Raw genomic sequence first — 22,206 nt, forward strand, 5'->3', positions numbered from 1 at the left:
GAGTTGGACATGACTGAGCGACTTTCACTTAACTTCACTTCAAAGGAAGAAACAGAAGATTTAAGGAATTGGGCTAAGATTATAGTCAACTGTCCACCGCTGGTTAAGAACAAAAGAGTCCACATTGGCTCAAAATTCTAACCCTGAGTCTAACACTTTTTATTTGGATGAGTTATTTTTGCTTTCTATGTCTCCGTTTTCTAGTCTATAAATTGGGATATTACTACATACCTCATAATACCACTGTGAAGGTGCAATGAAATAGTTTATAAAATACATAATAAAAGGTTCTGACATATTAATAAACAGTTAAGTAGTGGTAAACATGTTACTAGTTATTATGTTCAAATGAATGAAATCATATGCATTCAATATATGAGACTCTTCATTCTGTGCCACTCAAAAAAGACATCCACTTTCTGTCTCCAAGGTTCTGCTCAACCTGTAGTAAAAGAAGGGAACAAGCAGAGAGATGAGAACCGAATCTTAAAGACAGGAAAAGAAACGGGGCAACCTATGTAAATACTCTTAAGGAGCTAATGATGGCATAGCTGTAAGAACATTCATTCTAGATTGGTTAATGAACATGAAAAAGTAGGCCATTAGTAAGTCTTGACGGAGCATACCTGTAATACTACATAACCACTAAAAACAATCTCAGAGAGTGTATAATCATAAGGAAAGATGATCATAACCTGAGTAGAAAAGATGATAAAACCAAAATGAGTATCTCTAATCAGTACTATTGGTGTGATTTGCATTTTCCTTTTATTCATCTGTAATTTCTAAGTTATATCTAATTGGCATGTTACTGGTATAATCGGAAAAAATACAAGTTTGTTTTTGGATTGTTTAATTTTTTTTTTTTAAGAATTAGTTTATGTGATGAAAAAGGCGACAGAGATACACCTCAGAAGAAGGCTGAAGAGGCGTCCTGTATTTTCATAGTATCACGCCATTTAACAACTTTGTGGGTTGTTCAGCTGGAGGGAGGGAGATATAACCCATCTGATCCAGGTGCCATTTAATTATGCCCAAAATATATTATTTCCAGAGATTATACTAGTAAAGACTGAGATGTCATACCCCGTTTCCTGACCTATCCTAAATAGGTTTCTAGGTCTCTAATCAGCATTATAAATATACATAATTATATCTGGATCTGTTCAACTAACCCAAATAACATGCTCTCATTCAGCGTCCCCAAATTTATCTTCATGAAATACAAATCACTGACCTACTTTTGTTGAAGATAATCTTAACAGCACCCCCATCTCAATGACAAAAAAAAATGAGGCTTGCATCAAGTCCCATCAGGAGAAGAAAAAAATATGCTCCTCATCAGAACAGCTAACCAGGGGCCAAACATTTTACACCCTCACTGGTTCTGAGCAGTTTTCACCTCTGGAACCTAACACAGGAAGTTTAACAGGAAATAGGACCCCACACCGTGCTGTCTACAACACAGTGCCAACTCAGAGCCCACATTTCTTCCTGGCAGTCACCATAGTCACCTCAAGTCTAAAAGTCTTTTTAAGTATTACCCTAGCAACTCTGGAAATTGATTTCAGGTCATTCTCATTTATAAAAGGTTTTGCTTTTCAAAATCAAGAGGTCAGAGATCAGTCACTTTTTTTTGCCCTCTGGCAAGGCAAGATGTGGGAAGGGCACAGGGAAAGAATGAGAGAGGGAAACAAAAGCAAAAGAAAAAGAAGAGACAGAAGCAAATGAGAGAAAGAGAAAACAAATAGACGTAGAAAATGTGTTATCTACATCTGGGCTGGCATTTCCTAGAACAATGCAAGGTCTTTTGTAGGGAAGAAAGACTTTCATGTTAAGACCTTAGACACCATCATTTCAGCACAAGAATCTTACTTCTTTACCAACATTCCTAAAATAAAGCTAAAACCCTCCGAATGTGACTATCCAAATCAGTGTATCACTGAAATTTTTCCCACTCTAGAAATAAATGTTCTTCTCTTCTGCTCAAAACAAGGCATCTACCTACTGGATATTGGGTATTCCTCCCCACTTACACCAGATTACCCTCTCCAAAGCAAGATCAAAACAGAGAAAGACAGGATAAAAGAAGTCCTAAAGAGAGACGTACATGCACCCAGGGATGAGTGTGAATTAGTCCCTGCCACACTAGCACATTTGTCAGGGCGTGAACAGAATACAGAAAAACTGAGTTCCAGATCCAAACACCTTGGCACTGAAACTGCAGCATTCTGGAAAAGTGCAAATTATCTGGATGCACCAAAGGAAACAGCTGCTGCTCCTAAGTCGCTTCAGTCGTGTCCGACTCTGCATGACCCCATAGACAGCAGCCCACCAAGCTCCAGGCAAGAATACTGGAGTGGGTTGCCATTTCCTTCTCCAATGCATGCGTGCATGCTAAGTCACTTCAGTCATGTCCGACTCCATGTGACTCTATGGACAGCAGCCCACTAGGCTCCTCTGTCCACAGGATTCTCTAGGCAAGAATAGTGGAGTGCGTTGCCATTTCCTTAAAGGAAACAGATCTATAGTTTAAAACGATCTAAGGACAAAGCAGACAGGCGAGCACCACACTTTGGGCCCTGGGTGAAAATCTTGAGTGGCTGACTAGAGCTGGGGAGATGGGGATGCTGGCGAAGGAGTGCAGGATTTCTTTTGAGGATGATGACCAAACATATTCTAAAATTACTTGTGGAGACAGGTGAAAAATTCTGTGAACATACTTAAAGTCATGAACTGTACCTTATAAATGAGTGAACTGTGGGGTATGTGAATTACATCTCATTAAGTTACTTTAAAAAACCCTACGGCAGGACCTCCAAGGTCTCTGCCCACCATTGCTTAACTCCATGCCAACACATTTGAGGAGCTCAGTGATCTGACTGACGTGTCACAGTAAGCATGAGTCATCCTTCTCCTCCGTAACATTTCACAAGTCTCTCATTTAAGATAACCACCAAAAAACATTGCAACCTTCTTTTTAAGGGGCTCAGTTCTCCAGATCAGAGGGGAGGTGGAGAATATGAGACCCCAATATTCAAAACTAAGACTTGTGAAAACAAGCCAAATATAGGTTCTTGTCGGCTGATAACCATCTTCACGCTTGAACTCTGCACCTCAAGTGCAAAATCCCAAGCCCTGCTGGGATTCTGCTTTCATCACAGTATGATGTGATGCCAGCCAGAAGAGACAGGGGACAGGAAAGCAAGCCAAAGACAGAACCCACAAGATACGGGGGCCAAAAGCTCAGTGCCACTCCAATTTTCTAAGCACTGGAGCAGAGCTTCCCGCTGGGGAACTGATTCCAAGCATGCTGGCTATATAGAGAGAAACAGAATTTCTTTTCAGAGAGAGAACCATCTTGTTGCTCTACACAGAGCTGACAATATGGTGGTTTGCTAACCTTGCACACTGAGCTCAGGGCAGCTTCGGTCAGAGGGCTGGGAGAGGGCAGCAAGCAAAGTCATCTGTGGCTTCCAAGACCTGGCCAGCAGGCCAGACACCTCTGGGTGTGGCTGGGGCTGGACGAGGCTGCAGATGCCAAGGTGCCCATCCCCAGGGCCTGCCTGGTCTCCACGCTTCCCACAGTCAGAGTCATGAGGCTGATGCTCTGCTGGGTACCGGCCCAGGGCAGGATTTGTGTCAACATCTCAAGGAACCAGTCAGATACAAATGCAAACCCCCTTCCCTGTCTTTGGAAGAGCAGCCTACAGAATTTCTTAAGAAGCAAATCACAAGGGGAAAGCTGCACGGGTCAACATCCCAGGGTCCCAACAGCACTAGCTGTTATCTGCTCCATCACCCAGTCCTTCCTAGGAGGCTGAGAACCCACTGAGATCAGAAGAGAGATAAAGAGGAGCTGTTGCCAGAAATGAGTTCTCCAAAGGCACCTTGGAGGCACCCAGCCCCCTCTGGGTTTGGTGCACAGCTCGTCCTCCAGAGCCATCCGCCAGTCCCTCTGCAGCTCTCCCGGAGACAGGATCCCCCACCAGCAGTGCAACAACTGCTCAGTCAGCTCATTATGCTTCTTCTAGGTTTTTAAACAAAAACCATGCAATGTAATCACAGGCTCTGATCCCAAATGACTTTAGCCCTGACAGGACTCACTGTGGGGAAATGTGTGCCCTGTGACTGTGAGCAGGAAGTTTCCCTTCAGGAGCTTCCCGGCCTCCCCAGGCTCATGGGATGACTGGATCCCAGGCGTGGAGCCACATGCTGAGATGTTCTGAAGCGGGAGAACCTGTACCCTTTGGAGCCAATTCCCCATCATTCTTTGACCTGCTCTAACGGCTCCTTCCAGAGACAAATCTAGAAACGACAGTAGTGATATTCCAACTGCAGAGGACTTACCACAGGCCTGCTCACCCTGCTAGTCACGATACCTATGATAATCTCATTTACTCCTCACAATAATATCGGATGGTGGATACGTGTCACCCTCGTACTTAAACTTCTTTCTCTGGTTTCAAAGGGCAAAATTCAAAGGCTTTAGGCAAGCCCTCACCCACACTGCCCAGGAAGACACACCTCATACTTAATCAGAACAAATCTCTCCATCCCTATTCCACCCACCTCTTCTGCCGAATGCTGATGCTGCCCACAAATTCGGCCCCCGTGCTCTCCTCTCACTCCATGCCAATGGTTCTCCAACTGTGCTGCACATTAGCAGTACCTGGGGTGTTTTTAAAATTCCCCTGGCACAAGCTGCAACCCAGACAAATTACATTAGAATCTCTGGGGTGAGTCCCAGACTCCCAGTAACTTCAATGGACTGCGTGGGCCTTTAATAACACCTGGTGAGACCCAAACCCACAGCAGTACCCCCTCTCTCTCTGGGGCCCCTGGCCTGTTTTTCCCTCCACCTGGTAGGTGTCTCCACCTGTAGGTCCCATGGAAATAACTCAGCAAGGACTCTTAGCCCCGTGTCCCCCACCGTACACTGCAGGTCTTCTCTGGGGGTGCACAGTTCAGCCAGGGACACCCCTGCTCCCTCTTCCTCTGTTCTCCTCTTCAGTCACACTAGCAGGTCTTCCGTGAAAAGTGCCATGGTATCTTGATTTCTCTTCTATAATTTATGGGTGTTTGTTTGAATATTCAAATAATGATTCCACTGAGTAAAACAGATTTTCAAGAAGTGTACTCCCTGCCACTGGCTTTGCATACTCCCTGGCACACCACCACCTACCCCGACAGCAGCACATGAGTCTGAGAAGCACATCTCTGCCCTTCCCTTCCCTCCCGGCACAATGGCCACATAGTGTCTGTTCTCTGACACACTTCTGCTCCAGGACAGCGTGAAGCAGAGGGAAGCTCAGATCACTGATAAAATATAGCCCTATTTTAGATCATACAACCACCAATACTTTTCAATGTAATGATTATGAATTAAGGACCACTTGAAGATAATCTAGGAAAAAAATATTACTAACCACATCAAACCCATGATTTCAGGATGCTATAATGTTCTCTTTTGAAATAAATGTAATTTTTAATGAGTAGACTTTTTCAAAATAAATAAACTGTGGTAAGGTGGCGCAGAAATGACCTAGGTGATTTTAGAAGACTGATGGTTAGGAACACTGCCTCCCTGGACTGGCCTTTCCCCAAGTCCTCTGCTAGCTCCCCAGAGATCCTCTTGACCTTCCAGGGAGTCATTTACTGTGGATGGTCTGTGCTTCCCTGGCCTCCTGAAGATGCCGAGCAACCAGAGCAGTCACTATGCTTGCCCCATCCCAGAACCCCACTACCAGGAGCCTTCCACCCCTGTGTGAGTGGTCCCAGGCACTGAACTAGAGACCACAGACAATACGTGCCCTCCATCAGGGCAAGTGCCAAGCTCTGCTGAAGAGGCAGCCAGCAGAGAGAGGTCAGACGAAAATGCCCAGCTCCCTTGCCACTTCCCAGAAAAGCTTCACGGACAGACAAGCTGTGCCTACTGGCTCAGAATAAAAGTCTTCTGTCAACAGAGGTGGGAGCCTGCCCTTCTTCACACCTGACAAACCTCCAAAGTAAAGCACACACTGCACCAAGACAGCGGTCCACGGCACCCTCACCAGAGGCACAGACAAGCTCTCCAGGGCCCACGCGCAAGTCATCACCAGTCCACCTCTGGCTCATTTTAGGGAACAATTTTGTTGTCACTTCTGATCCCAGAATGAAGTACACACAAACTGAGGAGTAGGAAATGGACAAAACCCGAAGCATTGCTTTATTGCAGGCGTCACTCTATGATAAACCAAATGATGAATTCCCTTTCGACTCCAAAAATGTGATTTATAAAATTCAGTTCACTCAGAACTTTTCAGAAGCACTCCTATGAGATACCCATTGAAATGAAAAGTGTACGTACCCTCTGGCCCAGCAGTTCCATTTCCAGAATTCACCCTACAGATCTACTCACTCATCTGCCCCTGACAGGTGGTACCAGGAGGTTCACAGCAGCATTGCTTATAGTAGCAAAAGGTTGGAAATTATCTAAATGTCTATTATTTGGTGGTGGTTTAGTCACTAAGTCATGTCTGACTCTTGCAACCCCATGGACTGGAGCCCACCAGGCTCCACTGTCCATGGGGTTTCCCAGGCAAGAATACCAGAGTGGGTTGCCATTTCCTTCTCCAGGGGAACTTCCTGACCCGGGAATCGAACCCACATCTCCTGCACTGCAGGCAGAGTCTTTACCAGTTGAGCCACCCAGGAAGCCTAATTTAATAAATTACGTCCATACAGTGCCATACAATGCAATGCTAAAAATGAATTTGCTCTATATGTACCAAAGTTGAATAATATTTAAAATCCATTAAAATAGTACAAAATGCAAATATATGCAAAACAGTGCATATGGCTTGCTACCGGAGAAATATATAAATATGTATTTGCTGGCACATGCATAAATTATATCTGAAAAATACTCAAGAATGGGTGAAATGCTGTCTCCAGTAGAAGAACCAGGAATCTGCAGACAGGAGGCATTTAAGGATGCTTGCATTCCTTCCTGTCCCTTCTAAATTGTGTACTATTTACAGGTATTAGTGACATAAACTTTTTAAAAAGAAACATAGGTATGAATTAAAGTAAAAATGCTGTTTTAATTTCATCTCACTTGCTCAACTGATGATCATCTTGTACACTTGACCCACCAGTGTAATAACAAGATACACTCAGGAATCTGTTATGGTTTGGGCTCAATCTGCTTGACAGTCTCTGTGGCACAGAAACAGCCTCAAGTTCAACTCGATCTACCTGGAAACCTACCTAAAGTCTTACAGGAGAAGCCACTTCATCTTTTCAAAGTGTTCAAATCAGCCTAGAATAAACTTAAAAGCACATTTGACAGCAAGATCAGATGAGCTCTGAAATCAACCCATGGTGTCTTTACAAACCATGTAAAATGGAGTTTATTTTGGCTTTTCCTGTGTGGCAGCAGCAGGAATCAAACCATAGCTACTGGCTTGGCCAAAGGAAGGCAGCCAGTTAGCAAGGTTTGATCCAGAATTCCCAAGCCCCTCAACCCTTTATCCATCTGGCAAAGAAAACACACACACACAGAGACAGCCCCCTCCAGCCCCAGGAATCTCCACTTTCTAACTATAGTAACACTGCCCAAGCCTCCAGGCTCACCCCCTGCAGCATTCCGTGCCTTCCTACCAAGGTGAAATGAGCCAGATATAAACATGCCGTGACAGCTTCTGGCCCACACTGCCAAGCTGTTTTCCCTACTATTTCCTTTCTTTCTCCACTCTGCGTTTCTACAAAATGTGTAAACTCCAATGACTGTAATTTGTAAATATTCCTCTGGCCACCAAGGCTATTTTCCTCACCCTAACAAATGTGATTTCCCTGAAACTTGAGGTTGGAACAGCCTATTAGATATGGGCAAAGCCACATCCCATGTCCCATTTTATCTGTAAGAACTTAGAGCTCAGAAAGGATATCAGACAGGTCCAACATTAATTAGGACACAGCCAATTAATTGTAATCTCTCTCTCTTTTCTAGTCCCTGGTTCCTTCAGAATCCATGCCAGCGCCTAAAAGAAGAGCTTGTCCTGTTAAGGACGCTTCCAATTAAAGCAAAATGTTAAGCTTCAGAAACAATCTAACAACACACTTAAAACAGTGCCAGACAAATACCAACTAGACAGGGATGCCAAGGACCTAAAGAGTCAATGTCAAGGAGCTTGTAAAAAAAATAAATAAATAGATGGGAGCTGGCAATAATTCCGCTTTAAGGAATCTACCCCCATGGAACTACTAGGACCCACACAGAAAGGAAAGTGTGCAAATCATCACTGTACCACTTTCTCTGATAGTGAAAACTGAGGCAATCCAAATATCCCTCAACAGGAGAAGGGGTAAATCAGCCATGGTGTCGCCACATAGCAGTGCTCTCTGCAGGTGTTAAAAGAATACACTGTATATGTGTACTGACATGGAAGACCTCTAAGACATAATATCAACCAGAAAAGCAAAACACTGACTAATTCATATCCTATAACCCCACTTATATAAACAACAAATACGCACAGAAAAAGGACGAGTAAAAGAGCACGTCGGTGGCTAACTCAGGCAAGGGAATGCTTTACTCTGTATACTTCCACACTCTGCCGTTCTTTTATGAGTACATTCATGAAATGTATAATTTTTTGTCTTTGCACTATAAGATTAGGTCATCCATTTACACTGTTCATCTTCCCCCAAATCTAATCCTTCCCAAGTGATCCTTATTTCAGAAAATAGCACCATCATTCACATAACTGCTCTAGCTAAAAACATCTGAATCATTCTTGATTTTTAGTCTCAAAGCCTAAATCCGATCAAATAGTAGATCTCGTGGGCTCGACTTCCAAAAACACCCAGAATCTGACCTACATCTCCAACACTGCCCCCTAGCCCAAGGTGCCACTGCCTCTTACTTCACCTATTATACAGCCTCCTAACTGCTCCCCTTGCCTCCATTCTTGCCCCACTAAATTATTCTCTACACAGTGGTCCCCATAATCTCTTAAAGCACAAGAAGGATGATGTCACAACCTTCCCCTGACTTTCCATCACACTCAGAATGAAACTCAAAGTCCCTTTGGGAGTCAAAATCTCGAGGACTTGGCTCCCAGCCTCTCTCCCTGTTCATCTGCCATCGCTCTGCTCCAGCTACACTGGCCTCCCTGCGAGCCCTGGGACACCCCATAATTCCTCTCACCTCACAACTTCTGCATCTGTTACCACAACCTTAAAAGCCCTTCCTCGAGGCCAGGGCTTGGATGACATGGTAAGAGCAAAGCAAGACTCCATGTTTGTTGAATGAAAGCCTTCCTCTGATGGCCTAAGATATACAATTTAAAACATACTGGGTTATAATTTTAAAAATTAAAACTTGAGTCAGTCAGAAATGTATGACACTTAGCTTCATACTGGCATCTCTCCTTTGGCTAACTTTTAAAAATGCAATGGCCTAGACCGGGTAACAAAGTCACCTTCATGAACTGCTCTCCCCAATAGCTCCATGGTGACTACACTTTCTCCCTGACCCATTCTCATTTTGTCAATTCATGGGGTTTGTGATCATTAGCTTACATTGGCCAGCATTAGGAAGTTCAGCCTGGGGCCTCTCCCCAGAGGGACGCTGACTGGCCTAACTAGAGCAGAAATCTGAACCATAGCCTTGTCAGAATCACCTTTCAAGCCCTGGGATGTGAAACTGATCAGTCAAGTACATCTGAGGTTGAAGCAAGTAGAAGCAAAAAGTCCCCAAATGAGGGCAAATAAAGTAAACCCAATGGTGTTCACTTACTCATCAAAAGTTTTACAGAAAAAGTAAAAGAATTAAGGGCTTCCCAGGTGCCTCAGTGTTAAAGAATGCAATGCAGGAGATGCAGGTTTGATCCCAGGGTCAGGAAGATCCCCTGGAGAAGGAAATGGCAACTCACCCCAGTATTCTTGCCTAGGAAATCCCATGGACGGAGGAGCCTGGCGGGCTATGGTCCACAGGGTCACAGTCAGATACAACTTGGAAACTGAGCATGTATGCACAAAAGGATTAAAAAACAATCCGAGATGTAAACAGTGCCCATCTAAAAGATCTGAACAGACACTTCAGCAAAGAAAATGCACCAGTGGCCAATGAGCTTATGAAAAGATGCTGGACATTGTAAGTATCACAGAAATGCAAATTAAAACCAAGAGGTACCACTTCCCACCCACTGGGATGGCTACAATAAAAAAGACAGACAATAGCAGGTATTGGTGATAATGTGGAGAGACTGGAACCCTTGGATGATGCCGAGGGGAATTTAAAAGGATGCCTCTGGTGCAGAATAGAGTTTGGCAGGCTTTTACAAAATTAAACTTAAGTTTATCTATACAACCTAGTAATTCTACTCCTAGGTGGGAAATTAAATAAGAAATGAAAACATATGTCCATACAAAGACATGTATTTCACAGGCTGAAACTATTCTGCATGATACTGTTAAGGTCAATACATTTCTCAAAACCCACAGAATATACAACACAAAGAATGAACCCTTATGTAAACTATGGACTTGAGTTATAACACTATGTCATTATTGTAACAAATGTACTGAGAGAAATGGGTGTGAGAGGCTATATGGGAACTTTCTATACTTTCCACTCAATATTTCTGTAAACCTGAAACTGCTCTAAAAAATAAAGTCTATTAATCATATTTTTTTAAAGGAGGGAAGGGGGAACTTAAGCCTCAAATCAGTGGGCTGAGTGCTATAGATTATTGTTGTTTAGTCGTTAAGTGGTGTCTAACTCTTTTGCGATCCCAGTGAATACAGCCCTCTGTCCATGAGATTTCCCAGGCAAGAATACTGGAGTGGGTTGCCATTTCCTTCTCCAGAGTATCTTCCTGACCCAGGGATCAAACCTATGTCTCCTGCATTGAAGGCAGATTCTTTACACTGGGCCACGTGGGAAATTTTGTACAGATTATAGATGCAATTTATTCAGTCCAATCCAGAACTGAATAACTGGATTAAAGTGGAAGGACTTTTTTCAAAGCCAGTGTTATATAAAAACTACAAAATCTTGTTTGGATATAATTTGCAGATGTTTATATTTGTATGAGTAATATTCCAAATGTCAGTATTGCAAATTACCACCATTTACAAATAATTAGGAAATGGTTTTTCTTCTTTTATTCGAAAGGTGCTAAAGCAAAGCAAAAGAGCTGAGAAAAAAACTTTTTGTTACCTAACTCCATATGAGTTTGATCCTTTAGGATTTGTTAAGTAAAAAATAATATTAGTCCTAAACAAAGCAGGTTGGCACTGAAGAGCCTTTGGGAGTTTATACTATTAACGAAGGACTCATCTCACTACTGCAAAAACCTACATCAAATCCTAAAGAAGTACAAAAGGGTGATGTGTTTTAAGCACACCACTCTTGATGAATTTTTTTCCACTCTCGTTTTAATGAGCAAAGAGGACAAACTATTTATCTTAACAAATCAGACCCAGGAACAGGTTTTTGGCCTCCATGTTCAACTCTCTACTACCCAGTTAAAAGAGAATAACTTTCATTCACAAAATAAATAAGTTGTGGAATGTGATGCATAGCATGGTGACTATAGTTAATAGTACTATAATTTGAAAGCTGCTAAGAGAATAGGTCTTAAAAGTTCTCATCACAAGAAAAAAAAATTCGTAATAGATGTATGGTGATGGATGTTAACTAGACATATTGTGGCGATCATTTCATAATATATACAAATAGCGAATCATGACATTGTACACCTAACACTAAAAAATGTTCTGTGTCAATTATATCTCAATTTTTTAATATTTCAACTGAAAAAAAGAAATGTTAGAAAAGTATGCATTTTCTAAATAACATTAAAAAGAAGAAAGAGACTCACTGGTAATCAGTGCTACCCCCAAAGAGCAAGTCTACTGCTTCAAAAACCCAAGAAATAGTCAGGCACCCTTACTTGTGCCTCACTAGCCTACAATGGTTCTTTAATCCTACGATGATGAGAACACAAAACTTCACAGCACAATACAAATATTGGCTATTCTTTGCAACCAGGACTCAGAGGCTAAAAAACAATGGGTCCAATATTCTCACTTAATCTAACACCTGCTGCACATTTCTCCTGTCTAGCGTCTAGCTCTCTGAAGAATTTGTATCTTCACTGCCAAAGTGTTTACTGAAGCACTGATGGGTCATGTTTAAGAGAAGCCCTGCAGTCCGTTGCCAAGTTCAAAACTTGCCTGCACGACTTCCTAGCTCTGTAATCTGAGACAAGTTACCCTAACTGCAAAATGCAGGTGAATAAGGGTACTCACCTCGCAGGACAGGGTTACAGACTCATGAGACAATGTGTGCACTTAGCATAGGGCTGGGCCCTTGGTGAGTGTTTCGAGAACAAGAGCTGCTGGCAAGGTTCCAGGTTTTCTGTTTGCTTGTTTGTTGAGAAAACTGACAATGCTCCCAAGGTCTTAACAGAGTGTATGTGCTAGAGCTTGACTGAACATCAAGTCTGCCTGATAACAGAGGCCTGGATGTGCCCCAGGTCTGGGTCTCCTCAGCCTGCACATTACCAGTTCCAAGTTAATTATGCAGAGTTCACTTCTTAAATGAACTTAATGCTGAGATATGCTCCCCATCTACATAAAGGGGCCAGAGCCATCCAATGTATTCTTGAAGGCATCCTGTGGAAGGACTTCTATAAAGAGAATGCCCACTAGTATTACTAATGTTCAGAATCCAGATCATTGTGAAATGCAGAAGAGCAGTTACCAACGGAGGATTAGAAACAATTTTCAATACACTGAAGACATATATGCTTCTTCTGGGCATCTCTTGTGGCTTAGCTGGTAAAGAATCCACCTGCAATGCGAGAGACCTGGATTCAATCCCTGGGCTGGGAAGATCCCCTAGAGAAGGGAATGGCTACCCACTCCAGTATTCTGGCCTGGAGTACGCAAAGAGTTGGACACAACTGAGCAACTTTCACTTTCACTTTCTTTTCATGCTTCTTCTAGAACACATCTATCAGACTGGAAGTATAGACTATGGCAATTAATGACAGGTTGCATTATTTAAGAATGTAGATATGAGATAATTTTTACTTTTTTTCTGCCCACAATATGAGGTCAGGGCCCCACTAAGCCTCATGAATGCCCTCTAGCTAATATTATCAAAACTATTTAAATCTCATTCTTTTTTTTACCCCCTTAAGTAATGCACTATCTTTTTTGTTGGCAAAGTAATGTCTCTGCTTTTTAATATGCTGTCTAGGTTGGTCATAACTTTTCTTCCAAGGAGTAAGCGTCTTTTAATTTCATGGCTGCAGTCACCATCTGCAGTGATTTTGGAGCCCCCCAAAAATAAAGTCTGACACTGTTTCCACTGTTTCCCCATCTATTTCCCATGAAGTGATGGGACCAGATGCCATGATCTTCGTTTTCTGAATGTTGAGTTTTAAGCCAACTTTTTCACTCTACTCTTTCACTTTCATCAAGAGGCTTTTTAGTTCCTCTTCACTTTCTGCCATAAGGGTGGTGCCATCTGCATATCTGAGGTTATTGATATTTCTCCCGGCAATCTTGATTCCAGCTTGTGCTTCTTCCAGCCCAGAGTTTCTCATGATGGACTCTGCAAATAAGTTAAATAAGCAGGGTGACAATATACAGCCTTGACGTACTCCTTTTCCTATTTGGAACCTAGATAGCATATTCAAAAGCAGAGACATTACTTTGCCAACAAAGGTCCGTCTAGTCAAGGCTATGGTTTTTCCAGTGGTCATGTATGGATGTGAGAGTTGGACTGTGAAGAAAGCTGAGCACGGACAAATTGATGCTCTTGAACTGTGGTGTTGGAGAAGACTCTTGAGAGTCCCTTGGACTGCAAGGACATCCAACCAGTCCATCCTAAAGGAGATCAGTCCTGGGTGTTCTTTGGAAGGAATGATGCTAAAGCTGAAACTCCAGTACTTTGGCCACCTCATGCGAAGAGCTGACTCACTGGAAAAGACTCTGATGCTGGGAGGGATTGGGGGCAGGAGGAGAAGGGGACTACAGAGGATGGCTGGATGGCATCACCGACTCGATGGACGTGAGTTTGAGTGTACTCTGGGAGTTGGTGATAGACAGGGAGGCCTGGCGTGCTGCAATTCATGGGGTCACAAAGAGTTGGACACAACTGAACGACTGAACTGAACTGAATGCACTATCTAAATGTTCTTTCTTCATGCCTTAGCAAAAAACCTTTTAAGTATGACCTCACTTAAGTATATCAGACTTTTTATCCATCTCTCCACTTGGTTCAAGGTCCAAAATACAGCATTTTGCTTTGTTCATATACAGTTATGATGACAGATTTCTACAACTCTTATTTCTGTTAAAAGATAAATGTGCCTTGAATTTAAGATTTGATATTGACAGACAAATACACAGCAGCTAAAATTTACTGCTGTGTTTTTTACTGGCATTCTTATTAATTTATTTCTGTTAAAATTCACTGTGATTGCCTTGGAAACGTGATGCAGGTCAGAATTACTAACCTCTGAGAATGCAGTGATAAAGGCATATCATACCCAAAAAGTCTCACGAAAACTACAGGCTGAACTGGAGAAACACAGATACACTCATTTCACTTTACTTAAAAAAAAAAAAAAAAAGTGTCACCCAACAAGATACCAACCCCAGAGAAAGGCTTTATTCAGTATCACACTCTCTGCCCCAACTTGACTGAAAGCTGACTGACAGAAGGGGGTGGATCCTTGTTTTAGTTTTGGTAGTCTCTTCCCTGGTGGCTTGGATGATAAAAACTCCACCTGCAATGCAGGAGACTCGGGTTCAATCCCTGGATTGGGACAACCTCCTGGAGAAGGAAATGGCAACCAGCTCCAGTATTCTTGCCTGGAGAATTCCATGGACAGAGGAGCCTGGTAGGCTAGTCCATGGGGTCACAGAGTCAGACACAACTGAGCTACTAACATTTTCACTTTCTGTATCCTTGAAAGTGCCAGGAACTAGAATGAATCCATCTTTCCATCTCATGAGAAAACTGGGTTTTCCCCTAGGACACAGTTCAGTCTCTGGGACCTCACCCCTGCTTAAACCCCACTGTAGGAGAGCAGCTTATGGTTCAAAGTTTCCCACCTGAAATTCCAATCAAGAACTCAGTGGCTCAAGTTGCCCACCACCATCTAAGCGAAAACTATTAAAATTACACTTCTGATATCCAGAATAGGAAAATCAAGAGACAAAAAATACATCAGTGCTTGACAAGGGCCTGGAGGGCAGGAGAATGGGAAGGGAGGACTTGGGAGAAAATGGTGGGGGATGACTGTTTATGGGAATGGAATTTCTTTTGGAGGTGATGAAAATATTCTAAGACTGATCGTGGTGACAGCTGCATAGCTCTGTGGATACTAAGAACCACTGAACTAGATGCTTTAAGAGGGTGAACAGATTATATCTCAATAAAGCTGATATTCTAAAATGTGAATTCCTGCCCCACCCCTCCCACCTAAGACTATTAAAGTAAGAGAATTCACTCTATCTTAGAAAGAAGTCAAATTGAAAGAGGCATATCCCCAGGAACAAGTCCATAAACCAACTCTGAAGGTGGAAAGAAAACAGTTCCTGAAAACCACCTCTCAAAACCAAAAGCCTAATTCACTTTCAGTTCTATGAAATCACATTTGGTTTGAGACAAGAGACAGACAGAAATGAAGTTCAGTGCACTTGTGTAGACAATTCTGCTCTTAGTGACTCTTGCTCTGAATCTTGACATTCTGGAAGATAATAATAGCTACCATTAACTAAGCAGCACTACACACCAGGCCCCAAGCTAAGTGCTTTCTTTATATGCACTGTTTCATTTCGTGCTCACAACAGCCCTAGGAGGTCAGCGTGGCTCTTCCCATCTTACACAGGAGGAGCTCAGGCTTAGTGATTTGCCCAATAAGTGATGAGGTCAAGAACCAAACACAGAAAATCCTAAAACTCTTAATTCTACAAGTGTCTGAACATCATCGCCAGTCTCTATTATCTCTCCAGAAAGAAAAAAGGACCAAAGTATATAGAATCCTCTAGACTGAGACAGATTAATCAGGTCAAGGAAAGAGTGCTCACAGAAAATGTCTAGACAAATTAGCACAGAAAAAATTGACTGGGAGTCACCACATCAAACAAGAACTTTCTCCAAAGGCAGGACTTTTTGAAATGCAGGCCCCAAATTATTTTATTGCTTAGCTGCCTTGTGTCCAGCCCAGAGGTTTGAGCTCCAGGGAAAGACTTCTAGGAGTTCGTTTGTTCACCAGATTCTTTATTCAATAGACTACAGACCTACACAACATTTCTACTTCATAGTTAAGTGCACAGGCTCTGGAATCAGATAACTTATGTTTAAGTACACTTAACTGCTGTGATGCCTTGGGCAGGTTACTGATCTCTCTGATCTTCAGTTTCCTCATTCATAAAGAGCAATGATCTAGCTGAACTTCAGCAATCCCTGGAGGCCAGTATTATTGCCTCAGATTAACACACAAAGGAAATCTAAACCCAAAGATCTGTGCATATTAATTATAAAATAAAGCCATAAAATTTTAGAGATGGAAGAGCCTATAAATCATCTAAACCAACGTTACTTACACAATTATGTATTTTTACATATATATATATTTAAAACGCTTTACATTTTGCAGAAGTGATAAAGATGATCCAAAAAATGAATACACATATACTAGCATAGTAATATCGGAGAAGGCGATGGCACCCCACTCCAGTACTCTTGCCTAGAAAATCCCATGGACGGAGGAGCCTGGTAGGCTGCAGTCCATGGGGTCGCGAAGAGTCAGACACGACTAAGTGACTTCACTTTCACTTTTCACTTTCATGCATTGGAGAAGGAAATGGCAACCCACTCCAGTGTTCTTGCCTGGAGAATCCCAGGGATGGGGGAGCCTGGTGGGCTGCCGTCTATGGGGTCGCACAGAGTCGGACACGACTGAAGCGACTTAGCAGCAGCAACAGCATAGTAATATACCATGCAAGAAGGACCTAATGATAACACAATGCCTGAAGTTCAGGAAATAATCATCACCTCCACCCTCTTTAAGAGGGCATGTGGCACCTGTTCAAGCACTAGTAAGAGTAGACGAGTATAGTTAGTAACAGAGCTGGATATTAAGAGTTTAGAACACCTAGCTCTCCCCCAAGTTATAGAGCTGGTCCATTCATTAGACAATTTAAAAAACTCTTTAATTTTATCACCTGTACTGTTTCTTCCTACCCAAAGAATTCTTAAATTCCTCCCCCCACACACACCTTAAAAATAGTGGCAAGCAGATAAACTGCCAGTCACATAAAGGCATTCTCCTCCGACTCAAGGCTAAGATACAAAATTCAAGTCCAAATTCCAACACTCTTGGACCAGGGGCTCCATTCTGGGCAAGAGGAATGAGGCAGAATTAAGAGCTCAATATCAACAGGAACTTCATCTCTGGTTCAGACCCTGCGGGGGCTCAAAAACAGCCCTGCTCTTAGAGCAGTGAGACTCTCAGCTAGTGATTCTTTCAAGCCTGCTTTTTCATTTGTAAGACGAGTTATAATACGTGAGATAATATGTGGGTGAAGCAGTGCCTAGTATGCAGTAAGTCTCCACAGCCACAGGGACAACAGAACAGTCACTAATGCAACCTCAGTGCCCAGGGTAATATCGAGCACACAGCAGGCACTCCAGATGTTTGCTGAATAAAGCAAAGGCCCAATTAAAGCCAGTCTGAGATTCAAACAAAATGTGTGGGCCCAACCTGTAAGTGAGCCCCTAACTTACTCCAAACTAGGGGTCACATATTCAAAGGATGGCCCTGGTAATCAACAAAAGAAGAGTCTATTCATTTGCTTCAGGTCACAGCCTCCAACAGAGACCCTGCCTCTGAAGAGCCTCAGCACACCAAAGTTCTACTTTTATTTCACCTCAAAAGACTACCACTTGCTGCTCTGGGGCTCCACTGTCTTCTTCATCTTTAGAAGCAACAGGCTCACAAAATGACATCTCAGGCATTTGACTTTAAGTCTCCTTTAAAGAGACTTGGTGACAATTCTCAGACCCACGGCTGCACTCTGCCAAGACAAGCTTTCCTAGTTGAAAGATATCACCTATTAAGAAATGCAGCAAAGAGAAAGGAAAAGTCAAGTGAAAGACAATTCCACTATCTGCCTTTATGTTATTTCTGATTCTTAAAAATAAAAATGGACCAAATTATTCTTAAACGGGTAAACAGAAAAGGCACCCAAAAAAAGGAGCTCAGCAATCCAAGGCATCCTTCCCTAGAGCACTCGTTTGGCCAGAAGGAGACACTCTCTGGCTCTGCAAATGACAAGGGAAATCATACACAGAATGTAAATTTCATTTCTCCCCTGCCAAAGGAAAATTTGCAAAAATGGTTTTACAAAAGGTTCGAAAATCTCTAAGGATAAGTTTAAACTTCTTTCTGAGCGAAGATCGAGGACATTCCTTCCCAAACCTTTGAGTTTTCAAGGATATTGGTAGAGGTAAAAAAGGAGAGTGAGGGAGCGGGAGAGGGAGAGGATATGTTCGTTCTATTTTTAAACCCTCGCCCACAGTTTAGAGTAAAGGAACACTCTGATTCTGTACTCCCACCCCTATCACCTTCTGCTAAACACAAGAATCAGAACCTGCACACGTACGTGGCCCTGATTCTAGATCTGGTGGGTTACAAGCTGCCACTACTCCAAAGAATCGCGACCTGACCAACCACCCTACCCAGCCCTTCTCTGGGAAGGGAAGGAGACCTCTCGGAGACCCCGGCGGCCCTGAGCAGGCTTGAGCAGCGTAAAGGGAGCGAAGCAGACACAACCCGCCTTTTCCTGAGGGGAGGCAGCGCCCCCTTGGCGGGGCACGCTCCATTCCCACGGCTGGGCACTCAGGGGTGGGCAACTCTCCCCCAAGGAAGCCGGAGTCGTGGACGCGAAGGGGTTTCCCAATATGCTACGGTGCTCCAGGCACTCCAGTCCCACTCCTGAGACACCTGTGTGTGCCGCGCACACCCACCCGCGGCGCCCCAGGGCGCTACTCTCGCTCGGTCACCTCCCAGTCACCCCGGAACGCAAACGGCCGGGTGATGGGTCTCTTCCTTCACTGTCTTGTTGCTAGCTCGCCCGTTTTACGTATCCTTTCCGCCTCGCGACAAGGGTCTACGCCCGTCCCTCAGCGCCCGGGGGCAGAAATCCAGCCGGGCGCGGGACCCCTAGGTCTGAACGCCACCCGACGGCCCCTCCCGCCCCCGGGCACCGTCCCCGCCAGGCTCCGGAGCACTCACTCTTGAGCGCGCTGATGAGTGACTTCCCGTCCTTGATGAGCTCCTTGATGAATTTGTTGGTCTTGTCCAGCTCCGCTTCGTGCGACTTCAGCGTCTCTCGGAAGTGAGGGCTGTCGAGGCAGCAGTCACTGAATTCGAGCGCGGGCAGCCCCATGGTGTCCGCGGCGCCCAGCCGGGGGGCGCGCCTCCCCCGGGGCTCCGGCGGCCCGCAGTCCGGAGCACGCACGCGGCGAGACCCTGGCCGGCACCCCCGACGCCCGCCGGCTCCACAGGTGTGGCGCCGGCTCGCTCTCAGCGCGGTGTCCGCGGGCGCGCACGACTCCTGAACAGAGCCTGGACGCGAACGAAGAGCGGCTGCTCCAACGGCGTGTAACCGAGAGGCCGCGGAGCAGGAAGAGCAGCGGCGGACCCACAGCGGCGAAGGCAAGGGAACGAGCAGTCGAGCGAGTGCAGCAGCCGCCTCCCCGCCTCCTTCGCCAGTTCGCTCTTCTGCAGCTTCGAGCGCCCTCTCACAGCAGCCTCGGCCGCCCAGCCGGCGTCCGGGCCGGCCGAACCTGCTAGCAATGACCTAATCCCAGCCGAGCCAATCAGAACCCCGCCTCAGCCCTACCCACGGGCCTTCCGAGGATGCCCGGCCCTTCCGCGACCATAACCCAATCAACGGGGTCCAGAGGCGGGGTCTAGGTCGGGGGCGTGGCCCACGCCACCGCCTAGGTCCGCAGCACAAGCTCCGCCCCCTCCCGTCTGCTCTGGGTCGCACAGTCGGAGCCGGGAGGGAACGATGATCGCTGCCGCATGGGCCCGCGCAGCGGCCGGGATCCGAGCCGGAGACGGTGCGTCTGCATATCTGGGAAGCGGAAGAGCCTAGATGTGCCGAACATGAAAAATCTAGGAATTTAGGGCTGCAGTTCCCCTAAGGCTGAGGCAATCGTGCTTACACTCAAAATGCATTCCCCAGTCGGACACGACTGAAGCGACTTAGCACTCGCGCACGCCCCAGGAGAACCGCGAGCGTACCAAGCGACCACGTCGCCCCTAGATACAAGCTCCTTCTTCCACTCAAGCAAAACATTCTTACATCTTAAAATTACCAGCTCTTCAGGCCTGCAGTCTTCCCGCCCCCTACAGTCCGGCCCCCTTACGGCCACTCCTGCTCAAAACCCGCCCACGGCTGCCCCCAACAGAAGGATCTAACATCCTTTCAAGAATTTCAGCCGCCTGTTTTCCTGCTGGGCACCTCACACAATTTTACATAATTACGTCCACTGCCTGTAGTCCTCTGCAACACTGTGAGCTTCAAGAGTTGGAAATGAGCCACCGCCGCTTTCTTGTGCGCTGCGGCATCCCTAACGCCTAGAACAGCGGCTGGCATCTAGTAAGAGATATTGAGCACTTACCTTGTGCTATATGTGCTACGGCGATTGATAAGTATTTGTGGAATCAATGAATGGATCCGTTCCCGTGTCCTTCTCCACTTTCCTGCAATGTGTTGCCCTATTGCCCTTGGGTTCCACCACAGTACTCAATCCAGGCAGCTCACTAACTGCACCTGTCAGGCTGGATCCCACAGTGTCCAGTGCTGAACTGTGAAGTGCTAGAGGATAGGGACTGTCTTTGAATAAATTATTCGTATGTCTAGGAAGGAGGAGCTCTCCAGTTAGGTGATTTTGTGTGTGTGTGTGTGTGTGTGTGTGTGTGTGTGTGTGTGTGGTTTTTTTTTGTTTTTGTTTGTTTCAGTTCAGTTCAGTTCAGTTCAGTCGCTCAGTCGTGTCCAACTCTTTGCGACCCCATGGACTGCAGGCAGCACACCAGTCCTCCCTGTCCATCACCATCTCCTGGAGTTCACTCAAACTCACGTCCATCGGGTTGGTGATGCCATCCAGCCATCTCATCCTCTGTCATCCCCTTCTCCTCCTGCCCCCAGTCCCTCCCAGCATCAGAGTCTTTTCCAATGAGTCAACTCTTCGCATGAGGTGGCCAAAGTACTGGAGTTTCAGCTTTAGCATCATTCCTTCCAAAGAACACCAAGGGCTGATCTCCTTTAGGATGGACTGGTTGGATGTCCTTGCAGTCCAAGGGACTCTCAAGAGTCTTCTCCAACACCACAGTTCAAAAGCACCAATTCTTCGGCGCTCAGCTTTCTTCACAGTCCAACTCTCATATTCATACATGACCACTGGAAAAACCATAGCCTTAACTAGACAGACCTTTGTTGGCAAAGTAATGTCTCTGCTTTTCAATATGCTGTCTAGATTGGTCATAACTTTTCTTCCAAGGTTGTTTGTTTGGTTGTCTTTGTTTTTGTTTTTACATAGCTCTGCTATGCGCAGGCACTAGACTAGATACTAGAGATGCAAGGATGAATAACACAGAATGAACCTGTCTGCTACTGGTTAGTGGGATAGAAAAGCGACAAGCAATAGCAATGCTGCATAGTAAGTTGGGAACGTTGGGAAGGCGATGCTAACTCAGGAGCTAGAGAAGTCATCTACGTGGAGGTATTGATTTATTAAATGCATAAATGAATGAATGAATGTAATCTGTTTGCCAGTTGTAGCTACAAATTTAGACTTGATAGCAGGCCCAAACAGTTATCAGATGGATAATTAAAACTCTGAAAATAGTTGTTCCTCAGTTGCCAAGAAAGAGAAAGATGTGGAATGGAATTCCATGAAACTAAAACTGCTTAATGCTATACCTTGAGCACTTAAAAGTAGGTGTTCTGGCTCTTGAGTAATACATAAAAAATCACACCAAAACTTAATAGATTAAAGCAACTAAGATCATTGTATTTTCTCTCCTAATCTCTGTGGATCAGGAATTTGGGGAAGAGCTTGACTGGGTTAATCAAGATTGCCAGGAGAAATATCAATAACCTCAGATATGCAGATGA

The 22,206-nt window shown here is 44.6% G+C and overlaps 1 protein-coding gene across 5 annotated transcripts in view; it reads right to left on the minus strand.

Annotated features, from left to right (window-relative positions):
• ARHGAP26 (Rho GTPase activating protein 26) overlaps nt 1-19,894 on the minus strand; it is a 468,401-nt gene extending 448,507 nt beyond the window's left edge. The window contains exon 1 of one of the 5 annotated variants that reach the window (XM_045166568.1): nt 19,314-19,894. In XM_045166568.1, coding sequence (XP_045022503.1) covers nt 19,314-19,467 — 154 coding nt within the window. In that variant the 5' untranslated portion in view covers nt 19,468-19,894. The remainder of the gene's footprint in view (nt 1-19,313) is intronic. The other 4 variants (XM_045166569.1, XM_045166571.1, XM_045166570.1 and 1 more) reach the window with 4 other exon arrangements.
• Nucleotides 19,895-22,206: the final 2,312 nt, after the last annotated feature.

This window comes from Bubalus bubalis, chromosome 9, assembly GCF_019923935.1.
Source record: "Bubalus bubalis isolate 160015118507 breed Murrah chromosome 9, NDDB_SH_1, whole genome shotgun sequence".
Classification (NCBI taxonomy): domain Eukaryota; kingdom Metazoa; phylum Chordata; class Mammalia; order Artiodactyla; family Bovidae; genus Bubalus; species Bubalus bubalis.